General features: G+C 41.9%; 1 protein-coding gene across 1 annotated transcript in view; it reads right to left on the bottom strand.

The window, feature by feature from the left end:
• The window catches only part of LOC111058862 (high mobility group-T protein), a 62,163-nt gene that overhangs the window by 8,494 nt on the left and 40,265 nt on the right, over nucleotides 1-13,404 (bottom strand). Inside the window, exon 3 of the mRNA XM_039439003.1 lies at nucleotides 96-256. Within this exon, the coding sequence (XP_039294937.1) occupies nucleotides 96-256 (161 nt within the window). The remainder of the gene's footprint in view (nucleotides 1-95; nucleotides 257-13,404) is intronic.

Here is a 13,404-nt window from a genome sequence, read left to right as displayed (position 1 = left end):
ATTCAGTTAAGATTTATAGTAAAAGAGTTTAAGATTTATCAATAAAGCTATTTTTTGTTTGTTTTTTAAGCTAATTGTATTATTTTAGTACATACAGCGATCGCTTGGGTGCGTTGGGGTCCTTGACGTGCTTCCTCTTCTTTCCGCGCACCTTCTCTCCCTTGGGCGGCACATAACTCTGCATCTCCGTGTCGTAACGCTTCTTGTCTTTGTCTGCCATCTCGTGGAATCGCTTCTTCTCCTTGTCTGACATTGTCTGAAAAAAAAAACAAAACAATACATTAACATCTCAATATTTATTTATCTATGGAGACAACAACAGGTAACCCCATTTTGTCTATCACAAATGAATCAGACAATTGAATACAAATTTGAAGAAAATACAAAAAATGGAGTCTTAAATGTGTTACAATCGGAAATCAAGTAGAATATTGAGAAAAGAGAAGATAATATGATAACAATAATAACAAAAATGAGATTATCATACTCAAAGTAATAATGAAAGATTCATACAATTTTGGGCTGAAACTAAACTTGGGAATGATAGAGAATGTATAGCACTATTATAACATATTTATTAGGGGTTGGTGTTATAGAATAATTTTCCAGACTTATTCCATATTCTCATACATTATAAACCATATAAATAAGATCAAACTGTATATTATTATTATAGTCATGCGTTATTCTGAATAACGCACTTATTAAGGCAAACTTACACATCAGCAGACAGTCTGGTGTGTTGCAACATTTGAACACCTATGGAGGAATCTTTCCTCGTCTGTCTGCTACTGCCTTTAGGACTATACAGATATGAAAGTAATATCTTCTGATAAGGATCTATTCGGTAATGAAATTTAGACATCATGACGAACAATGATTACCAAATTAGAGTAACATTGCCTTTTAAGACTAGGTAGAAGCTAACAAACATCAATTTCAAACAAAGGCAACACAACCCTCTTTGCTTCAGCGTGCTTCTAAACATTTTTATTATTCACTTTTCTCTTTTTCTTTCAGCTTCTCTTCATGGCATGGCATGCTTCGGTCGTTTGCATAGCATTACACGCTCGCTTGGCCATGGCTACCAACATACCAAATTAACTACTACCAAAAAAATAAAACTGAATAAAATATTCTCTTCCCCTGCTGCTGTGTGCGTCCGCCTAATAAAGTGCTACTTTTTCTATTTCAATATTAATTTTGTAATGTGTTATGTTGTGTATGGAAATTATTGAGATTGAAAATGAAAATTCAAATCCTATTTAAACTCAATCTACTCATCAAATTTTGAAATCTAAACCAGCCTTACCTTAGGACCATACATACCAACCACACCACGTTTAACGCTAATCTACGATTACATGAATGCGTGATCGAGTTTATCGAAATGTGTTTCATTCCGGGTTTAAACAAACAACTGATCTATCTCAGTTTAAACCGAGATGATGCATATGGTGCCATATTAACAGATCTTAGAAGAGTATTCAATAAACACACTACAACCATTATGAGTCCAAGCAAAAAAATAATTAGAAAAAATGACGACAGTTGAAAAAATGGCGCAAAGAACACTTCTAGACAAGACATTGTTCAGCTGCTCATGTTGTTGTCGAGTATACTCAACTTTTTGAATTTGCCACCAGTTGAGCACACCTGCTTTCCAACATAACCCTCATTTCTACCAACATATTCACATCTACCTTCCTTCTCCACTTGAAACTCACTTCCTCTAACGTCTTCTACAACTGCCAACTGCCATGTCTTGAGTACTGGGGCAGGTGTGCGGCTTCGTACTAGGGAGGTTGGTACCAAAGTACCTTTGTACTAGAGAATGTTGTACCGAAGTATCATTGTACTAGAGAATTTTGAACCTAAGTACCTTAGTACTAGAGTGCTTTGGTTCTCCTCTGTATTTGTGGCTTTGTACTCAAGTAAGATTTCATACTTTTTCTCGAAAGATCTGCGTGGATTCACTTTAAACTGACAACATTGGTTGGTTGAATGGATAGCTTTGATACTAGTAGTTCTGTGAACAGTAGACCTCACGCAGTATTCTCATCCACAAGAGTACCTGATTGAAACTATAGACCTTATGGAAATACAGCAATAGACTGGCTTCTCCACACATCTGTGTAATCACTTGTCAGCTGATTTATGATGAATAATTCTATAGTCTGATTTTTACTCTAATATAGGCATATGAAGGAGGCTCCTTTTTCCTTTTATATTATCCTTGAAATGCAAAATTTCAAAAAACTTGTATATACGTCGACGCGCAATTAAAAAGGAACATACCTGTCAAATTTCATTAAAATCTATTACCGCGTTTCGCCGTTAATGCGCAATATAAAAATTTAAACATTAAGAGAAATGCCAAACCGTCGACTTGAATCTTAGACCTCACTTCGCTCGGTCAATTATTTATAATGAATGCTGACTGTTCAAAGTGTTTTGTATTTGTGTTTGTATTTTTGTTTTTGTATTTGTGGCTTTGTACTTTAGTAATATTTAATTTTTTTAAAGAGATCTGAGTGTGATTCACGTCTACTGTCAACATTGGTAGAATGGAAGCATTTTAAGGAATACTGACTGTTTTCACTTTACACTATTTTGTACTGGATCACCTTTGTAGTTGAGTTCAGTGGCTATGTATTTTTCAACATAAGTTGCACTGAGTGGGTTGTAAATTGTAAGTTGTACTGGATAAAACAAACGCACACTGCAACTGACTGACGCATGCAGCCAGACGCAGAAAAAACTCCCTCCTCAGGTGTTCGAATGTTGCAACGCATACACACAGACGTCCGTCTGTCTACATGACTGCTGCAGGTGTTTGAGTTTTTCCGTGCCTGCATACGTCTGTCTGTTGCTATGTGCGTTCGGCTTCAGAAAAACAAGGAAACGATAAACTTCGTACATGTTATTTTCAAGTGAACCTCACTAGAGTTCCTCTATTTCCCCATTCAAGTTTCACCTGACATGACTTGTGTTACAAGTCACTAATCCAAAATTATAATTTGAACTAAATTTTCAAAAACGACATAAAACATCTTACAACCTTTTAGAGTTTAACCGTTTAGCAAACCCCCTACTTCGACGTTCGACCATAAGCTGTGCTGGCATAGCAATATACAGGCCGGACATGATTAAATAAAATTTCTAGTGAAACGGGTATCAAGAGGACGGTAAAAGAGGGAGGGGAGATGACAGGAGTGGTGAGTGAGAGAGAGATAAATGGAGGGAGAGAGGGACACATCGTACGTGTGCAAGATTACTTTGCACACTGGACTTTGCTAAACCCTTCCCCTACCCGCTACACCAAAAACACCCCAGCTAGATTGCACAAGTAAAACCCTGATATGGGTGGCTGGCTGGCTCGTGTATGATAGAGAAAGAGAGTAAATGTAAAATGTAAAAGAGAGGAAGATTGGTTAAAAGAGAAGTTGATAGGCGCCCAGTCAGAGCGTCGGGTTATTAGCTAAAGGGGTTGCAAATGGAATTGGGGGGTAGGAGAAGGAGGAGGATTGGTGAGGAGGGGGTTAAAGAAAAATTTAAAACGAAAGAGACAGAGCTGGAGAAAGAGGACGAAGATATAACACGAGTGTTTCGCGGAGCAAAGCACCGAGGGGTTTTAGAATATCTCCTCCTCTTCCTCTTCTTCTTCTTTTACCACCTCATCCTCCACTTGTAGTATTATTGACGTGTGCTGCTAAAGCCCTGGTCTGTGCGCGCGCGTGTGAGTGAAGGGAAGCGCGAATAAATTGAAGTGAGAGCGCAAAATCCTATAATTCACCATTTCTGCATTGGCGTCGTCTGCATATTATTTAGCTACTAGTCTCGGACTTCTCTCTCCTGATGTACTATTCACCCTATACTAGTTTTAGTTCTTCTCCACCCTATTTTCATATCTTTTCTGCTACTTTAATAGATTTTGGTTGAATTCCACTTTCTTTGTATTCATAATTTTTAAATTTAACACTGTTTCTCCCCCCTATGTTCATCCTTCCTGCCATTTCAATATATTTGGGTTTGATTTCACCTTCTTTGCATTCATTATTTTCAAATTTTATAGTTTTTCTCCAACTTACGTTCGTTTATGTTTTTTCTGCTTATTCTAACAATAATATTAGTTGAACCAAATGTTCTTTGTATTCATAATTTCTTGTCTCCTTTTCATTCTCCAGAATCTTAATCGGATTTAATTAGAATCATAGTCAACATTTTGTAGCCATATATTCCATCTTCTGAGAAACAATCAATTTATTGTATCTGATCAAAAACTTTACAGATTACAGTACTGTACTTCTCTATTGCTCAATATAATTGCACTGGATTATTCATCCATCTGAAGAGAATGTTCTAATGAGGAATGAGAACATTTTTCAATGACACCATTCCTATGTGAACTCAAAAGATTACAACCTGAAATTTTAAAAAGAAGCTAATTCAACTGAGTAATATGTTACCCTATAAATTGTCTTTCAAATCCATCACAAATAATTAAAATATTGTTTTAAAATAATAATTTAATTAAGAATTCTAATTTTCCTTTGTTCCAGTTTCATTTAATCTAATCCTCCTTCATAATTCCCTTGAGATTCAACTCCAATAATTATTCCGTTAGGAATATTCATTCATCCTACATCATCTTACATCAATAAGTTTTCAGTCATCGATTCTACTACACGAATCAACAAGAAATCAAATTCAAATATCTATGCCATTTTTTTATTCAAACTATTTCAGATTAGTGCTCCTTCTTCACCAACTTTCCAGCTAAAAAGTCAGTTCTCCCTCATTTCTCTTGGTTTTTTTTAAACAAGTTGAAGAGATCCTTCAAGTCCTAGCTACACTCTCAATTACGACACTGCCTCTCACAACTCTCACTCTCTCTCTCTCGTCCCATTTGCATTACGACACTGCCTCTCTTACAACACTCTCACTCTCTCTTCTTCTATTTGCTCTTTCCCTGCCCGTCACACACTCAAACACAGGGTGGGCGATATTTTTAAACGTCGAGCATTAATTTATTTTGCACAGTCGTTTGTATCCCCTCCTCCCGCCACACTTTGGTTCACCCCTTCACTTTCAATGCAAAGGGTTGCTACTACAGAAAAAGAGGGTTTCAAAACGAGGCATATTAGTAAACCCCCATACCATACCAATGGTGGTATACTTGGATTCACTTCAAACTGTCAGCATTTATTATTAATACCATCAATGCTTCCCATTCAAACAATGCAGACATTTGGAAGTGAATCTCACTATTGATAGAAGCATAGAGAAAACATAGCATAAGAAGATATCACATGTTAAAGGGCTTTTATTTTCACAAATATCACTGTTAACTCAAGCCGATAGTCCTAGTAGTTCTTTCTCGTGAAGTTATGTGACGCTGATAGTCTCTCATACAGTGCCGTTCTCACACTCTCACCTGGCCAAAACAGTAATAATAGACAGTAATCGACTTGAAATTTGTAACATAAACGACCTATACCATGGGATATCTTCTTTACCTATCTTTTCTCTATGATAGAAGTCTCTTATACTGCATCAAATGTAGAAGAGTGGTATTTTTGCCTTATATATTACGTAGGGTATTATTTTGAATACCCTTATCCTATTCCAAAAGAATCCTTACATTGGTATTCCTTCAACTTGACTGAAATGACTGATTGCCCCAAAGGTGAGAAGGGTAAACCCAATGATTCCTACACAACAAAGAAGTATAGTACTGTACTGTATACTACTGCTGAAAACATGAATAGTATAAACATCATAAATAATTAATAGTAGGAAACTATCAAGTTGTATGGTATTCAACAAAACAATATAGATTACAATACTTGAAAACTAATACTTAATTCAATAAAATCCTGCTATCTAATGAAATAGGACTGTACTGTGCACTACTAATGAATGAATCACAGCAAAATTCAAATTTCAGACACTGATTCTAACCAAATATATCAACATTTCAACCTTCCCCCTCACCACCGCGCTACTCAAACACGAAAATGAACATCGAAAACAGTATACTGAGAATTGCTGTTCAAGCGCTTTTTCCTCGAGGACTTGCCACGACGCTATTCCCTCTGTAGCAGCAAGTAGGCGCCCCCTTCTATCGATTTTTGAAACTGCTCCCGCTAGGGGTGATGTGGGGGTTCATTTGGGGGGAAGGGGGCTGTTATTGAAGCTCAAAAGCCCCCCACACTCCAGCTCCTTACTGGGTTTCATTTCTCGCTCCGGTTATTAGTGCAACATACCCTGCTTGCTTACAGCATTCTTCTCTCTAACTCTATCACGTTCTCTCTTCCTTTCATCCACTTATTGCACCACCTTCTTCTTCTTCTCCTCCGCGTTTGTCTCAATACGTCTTTCCACCTACTCTTTTATCTCCTGCTAATTGTGATTCTACATGAATCCTTAACATCAGTACAATTTTCTGTTCCTACTCATACTTCTTCATTTCCCCCTCCGGTTCTTCTTGATTCTTTCTTTTATAGGCTACTTGATTCATTGAACAGTTAGCTACTTTGTTAGTTAGAACTATTATGTATGCCAGCAAAATAATGTTATGATCTACTAGAACGATGAGATATAAACTAATCAAACTCTTTAATTTTCTATACCATGTTACTTTCTATCAAAATTCTAGAGAAAGATTTAAGCTGAGCCTGTTCTTTTCTCCCGATTGTGTATGATAGTATTTTTTTAAATAAATAAAGGATACAGAGACAAATAAATAGGATCGAATAATGATGGAAAGAATATTGATTGCATAATGAATGAAATTATGTGTAATAAAAGGTAAAATAATGGAATGACAATAAATTATTCTGACAAATGAAATTATCTTGAATTGATGGATTGAAGATTATTTTGACGAATGAAATAATCTTGTATAATATATGGATTGAAAATCAATAAGAACGATCAACGATGTTGAAATTACTAAAATCATAGATAAATATGTAGTTGTTTTCAAGAACTCTAGTATTGATTTTGCTAATACTAACTAAGAACAGACAAGCAGTGAGGATAGAATGTAATCATTCAATACACACTGCAGACAAGCTCAGAATAGGCTTCTGCTATTGCAACAAGTATTGGAGGAAACATGAAGCTATTGTATAATGGAGAAGCTTTTGCTTTGATAACAACTATTGGAGAAAACATGAAGCTGTAGTTGTTTTGTACGGATGTAGACAGCACAGAAAAAACAAATATTAATTATGTGGTCAAATAGAAAAACAAGCGCTGCTATGAAAACTGGTTACAAATTGTACAGAAGAGAAGGACGATAGAAAAACGATGAAAAGAGAAACATTAATTGAGAGATATAGACAGATAGATAGAGAGAGATAGAGGAAGATGGTATCTATGAGGAGGATATTTTTCCAGGTGATCAATCAACAACTTTTTCAATTCAACAAACAGATAATTAATTGTGTGCTGGTTAGTAGTTATGGTAAGGTACATTGAACTGACCATATAACTGTTTCCGATATCTTTCGATCAAAATTTCACTGACCTTAAATAGGTGACTAGAATAGATTCGTATTGCAGTCTTCAAATAGATTTAGATTATAGGTGTGATATTGGTTGAATATGGAATATTCCTCCACCTATTTTGGGGAATATGAGAATATGATTGAGATATATCTATAAGATTGTGTGTTAAGATAGGGAAGGTGATAACTGGAATATTTCAATACCATAGTACATTATAATTCTAACGGCAGCTAGAGCAGAAATTCTATCAAATTCATAAAATGACATTATATGATTCATACATAGGTTTTTGTTGCCTTGATTCTGTGAGATGACATAATTTTACGGTAATAACGTTTCATTGAATATTCGTCAAAGATTATAATTATAAGAACTTAGCCTGTTTAATATATTAATTTCAATATAGCCTACTGTTATGTTCATTTTTGCAATTACTATGCAAAAGCCTTCCAGTTATATAAATACCACTGACATACTACTGTGTTTCAGATACCGGAAATAAGATAATCTTTTAATTAATTTCAATTTATTCCATTGAAAATATATCTATTCTCATGCCTGGAATCCATTCAACTTAACGCGAGGCAACTATTTTTTATTAGCACTATTCATTTTAATTTTCCCCTCTAGTACTATATTTATTAGCATTTTTCATTTTGATTTTTTCTCTAGTGAAACTTATGCAAAATTATTGGAAAGCCAAGTGAAAGATACCACTATAATATCAGATAACGAGTGAAACTTTTGACTGGATTTGGTACTTCATATCAGCAAGACTACAATGTAGTCTTATGAATTGATTCTACTGTTCACTTTGATCAAAATATAGAGCTTCAGCTACAGTTACTAGCAATGAGTAGCCAAAGCCACTAGCTAGGCATTGTACAGCTAGGCTAAAGAGCTGACATAATTTGAGCTTGATTCCTGGCTAGGTCTTAACATTCCAGTTTCCAATATTCAATCAACACAAACTGAGAACGCAAACAACTCATTCACAAAACAGAGAAATTCTAATCCGAAAATCGAGGGACTGCTCCACCGTCTTGGAAGCCAAATCGACTGAACTCAAATTCTTATTTTCTTTCTGGATCATAACTTCCAAACGTTTCTCGTCTCTTTCTCACTCACTTCTTTCCATAAATCTCTTTCCTTCCCTCTTCCGCCATGCAGTTCCTTCTGCTCCACCCTTCAGCCTTCTTAAAGGCTTCTGGCTACATTCAACTCTCTTGAAGCTTAACGAGCCTTGTACCAGGTGTTGCTCCTGGATGACTTCGCTCAGTCGTAATGTGGGCGGGGAAAGGAGGCAAGTCGAAGTTCCTCTTCCTTCTTCTTTGTCCCTCAGCTGGCGTGAACAGCACCTCCTGGTGCTTCTGACGGCGTGAAGGTCGCTCTCTTCTCTGATGACACCACTTTGATGTAATTTTGTATCGACCTTACGGCCTCGGTTCCGCTCCAGTGGAGTAGGAAAAGGAAGGACAGAAAGGATAGGGACGGCAGACAACGGTCCGCTGTGCCCTGGGGAGAAGGAAGAATAGGGACGCAGACAACGGTCCGCTGTGCCCTGGGGAGAAGGAAGATAGGGACGGCAGACAACGGTCCGCTGTGCCCTGGGGAGAAGGAAGAATAGGGACGGCAGACAACGGTCCGCTGTGCCTGGGGAGAAGGAAGAATAGGGACGGCAGACAACGGTCCGCTGTGCCCCGGGGAGAAGGAAGAGTAGGGACGGCAGACAACGGTCCGCTGTGCCCTGAGGGGATGGAAAGAATAGGGACGGCAGACAACGGTCCGCTGTGCCCTGGGGAGAAGGAAGAATAGGGACGGCAGACAACGGTCCGCTGTGCCCTGGGGAAATGGGAGGACAGGGACGGCAGACAACGGTCCGCTGTGCCCTAGGGAGATGGGAGGACAGGGACGGCAGACAACGGTCCGCTGTGCCCTGGGGGAATGGGAGGTCAGGGACGGCAGACAACGGTCCGCTGTGCCCTGGGGAAATGGGAGGACAGGGACGGCAGACAACGGTCCGCTGTGCCCTGAGGAAATGGGAGGATAGGGACGGCAGACAACGGTCCGCTGTGCCCTAGGGTGATGGGAGGTCAGGGACGGCAGACAACGGTCCGCTGTGCCCTAGGAGATGGGAGGTCAGGGACGGCAGACACGGTCCGCTGTGCCCTGGGGAAATGGGAGGACAGGGACGGCAGACAACGGTCCGCTGTGCCCTAGGGTGATGGGAGGTCAGGGACGGCAGACAACGGTCCGCTGTGCCCTGGGGAAATGGAGGACAGGGACGGCAGACAACGGTCCGCTGTGCCCTAGGAGATGGGAGGACAGGGACGGCAGACAACGGTCCGCTGTGCCCTAGGTGGATGGGAGGACAGGGACGGCAGACAACGGTCCGCTGTGCCCTAGTGGATGGGAGGACAGGACGGCAGACAACGGTCCGCTGTGCCCTGGGGGAATGGGAGGTCAGGGACGGCAGACAACGGTCCGCTGTGCCCTGGGGAAATGGGAGGACAGGGACGGCAGACAACGGTCCGCTGTGCCCTGAGGAAATGGGAGGATAGGGACGGCAGACAACGGTCCGCTGTGCCCTAGGGTGATGGGAGGTCAGGGACGGCAGACAACGGTCCGCTGTGCCCTAGGGAGATGGGAGGTCAGGACGGCAGACAACGGTCCGCTGTGCCCTGGGGAAATGGGAGGACAGGGACGGCAGACAACGGTCCGCTGTGCCCTAGGGTGATGGGAGGTCAGGGACGGCAGACAACGGTCCGCTGTGCCCTGGGGAAATGGGAGGACAGGGACGGCAGACAACGGTCCGCTGTGCCCTAGGGAGATGGGAGGACAGGGACGGCAGACAACGGTCCGCTGTGCCCTAGGTGGATGGGAGGACAGGGACGGCAGACAACGGTCCGCTGTGCCCTAGGTGGATGGGAGGACAGGGACGGCAGACAACGGTCCGCTGTGCCCTAGGTAGATGGGAGGACAGGGACGGCAGACAACGGTCCGCTGTGCCCTAGGGAGATGGGAGGTTAGGGACGTACGGCAGCCAACGGGCCGCTGTACCAGGGCAGGAGGTCGGGGACGTACGGCAGCCAACGGGCCGCTGTACCAGGAGCAGGAAGGTTTGTGAGCGGAAAACTGTGGTCTGGGGCTCGTCCGGCCTTTAAATACTCCCCCAAAGTGGAGGGGATGGAGTTGAGCCGCCGCCAGAGGCGGTGGAAATTGTCTTGATGCGCGGAAGATGGTGCGCCATCGGTACCTCCCTTATCTCCGCGGTCGGCTAGCGTTGCTGATAGCCGAGCGTCTTTCTTCAATATTATTAATTATTTAACAATATTTTCTGTCACAATTTTACTTTGTGACACCCCACTCCTACTTGGGGGGGGGCGGGGAGCCCTCTATGGCACCACCTTTAAAGGCGTGAGCCATCTAGGCATCACCTTAAGAGGTGTACACCTCTCAGGCATCACCTTTAGAGGTGTATGACACTCGCTATGAGCTTCATCTATACCTGGTCCACAGGTACATATTTACATCGTCCATTTGATAATCGGACTTTTATGCGTGGCTTGCCAGCCCGTTTGCGCTTGCCTGATGTTGTGTTGCGGTGGCACAGCACTGGTTCCATATTTCGAGAGGGGCCTGGTCTGGGTTCCTGGGACGGTGGGACTACTTCATTGGTAGTTGAAGACTGCGTTTGCTCTTCCTCATCCATTTCAGTTGAGGAGGGTATTGAGTCCTCCACATCCATGACAGTAGGGGGTGGTATTGACTCTTCCACATCCCTCTCGGATTCACCACTTGTGTTGGTGGCTGGGGCATGAATCGTGGCCTGGCGTTCAGAGTCAGTCATCTCATTCCTGTGATCCATCACTATTTTGCCCCAGGATGCTTCCCTTGGAACATATGACATCTCTGCTTTGCTATCAATCAAGGCATTGGGTTCGACTCTGTTCAAACCATCCTGCTTAAACATCCTTCTGTCGCGATCCTTGTTGTCCTGAGATTCGGATTGTACAGCTGATATTGTTGGGACTTTTGTTGTCCTACTCCCCGATAAGGGTGATTGCAACATAATTGGCTGTCTTGAAGGATTCAATTGGGGAGGATCCCACTCCACCTCTCTTGTGAATGTGTGAATATTCACTCTGTTTTTATGCATAAATTCCATGCCTAATAGCAGATCTTGTTCAAGTCCTTCCATTATAGATGCCACTAGTGGAACTGTGATTTGTTCTATGGTCACATTAGTAGTCACTTTCCCATTTAACAGGGTTGACCGTCCATCAGCTAATATTGCGTGGTGATGAGTTGGTACCTTCCTTATCATCCCTATTTTTTTGGAGAACTTCATAAACCTCATTACTCATATAATTAGCTTCAGCGCCACTATCTAGCAATGCCCGACACCTTTTACCACCGATTGTCACAGTAATGAATAGTCTGTTGTCCCTTGATGACTCTTCAATCACAGGAATCCTGTGTGCCGTTTGCATCACTGCTGTCTTGTTCGGAGTTTTATTCTCCTTCTGCACATCACAGACACATTTCAGTGCTCTCTTTCCGCTCCTTTTACATGGTGGGATATCGGGACAGTATGATCTCCAGTGCCCCGGTCTCTTGTATTGCCCACACATGGGTTCAGACTCGCTAAGAGATGGTCTGTTACTAGTAGGGGTTATAACTGTCTCAACCTTGAGCCTTGTTATCTTTTTCGTGTCCTCAATCATGTGAACTCTCGAATTCTGTCTATTCTGTTCTCCTCTGCTTTTATTTGTTCATACTCCCTCGCGAATTTTTCCAATTCGTTGATACTATGAACATCTGATTGCCGAATATACAATTTGTACCGTGGGAGGAGATTCTTATACACTCTCTGTAATTTATTTTCGTCTGTAAAACCTCCTCGACGTCTCATGAGTGTCAGTACATCTTCGAGAAATTCGTCAAACGATTCACCTTCCTTTTGCTTCCTTGCCTGAATTAGATTCTCGAGGTCCTCCTCATAGGTAAGTGGGTAGTAGCGTGATCTGAAATCTGTCACAAAATTGTCCCATGATTTCCACTTGTCACGACGATTACGCATCCATAGAGTAGCTTTACCAACCAGTAATTCAGGCAGCGCGACTAGTAGCTGGTTGCCAGTGAGCCCATAGGCTTGTTGTAGCTCATCTAGCCTTTCCAAGAAGCTGGGAGCATCTGATTGGCCGTCGAATGACAGTCTCCAGCTTCTTACCTTGTCACATACCGCCCCTGGATCCATGAGGGGGATTGTGTGAATGTTGGTTCCAACTTCAGCATGAGTACCTGTTGCTGAGTGTCCAGATCCCCCACTGCTTCCACTCACTATTCCGGGTCTTAGGCTGGGATAACGTACAGCCATCTTCTTATGTTGTTCTACTAACAACCTTCTCAACTCAGCAAGTGTTCCAGATGACACTATGCCCCAATCTTGTAGAAGATTGAATGCTTCTTCCTTTTTCAATTTATAAATCCAGGAAACTCTGGGGTCGGTTATCACCTCGGGGTTTACGTCATCAACCGACTGATCCTCTGTCAGCTCCAGGTGTTGAGCATCTGAATCAGACTCTCCCTGTTCACTCATGATTCTTACTTCGTTGCCTCGTGCCCCAAGTGCGGGCGCCAATCTATCACGTACACCCTGAGTAGCTTCAGAGGTGGGTGATTGATACCCAGGTGTTGCTCCTGGATGACTTCGCTCAGTCGTAATGTGGGCGGGGAAAGGAGGCAAGTCGAAGTTCCTCTTCCTTCTTCTTTGTCCCTCAGCTGGCGTGAACAGCACCTCCTGGTGCTTCTGACGGCGTGAAGGTCGCTCTCTTCTCTGATGACACCACTTTGATGTAATTTTGTATCGACCTTACGGCCTCG

Source organism: Nilaparvata lugens, chromosome 12 (genome assembly GCF_014356525.2).
Source record: "Nilaparvata lugens isolate BPH chromosome 12, ASM1435652v1, whole genome shotgun sequence".
NCBI lineage: Eukaryota > Metazoa > Arthropoda > Insecta > Hemiptera > Delphacidae > Nilaparvata > Nilaparvata lugens.
This window is presented reverse-complemented; position numbering and strand designations above follow the sequence as displayed.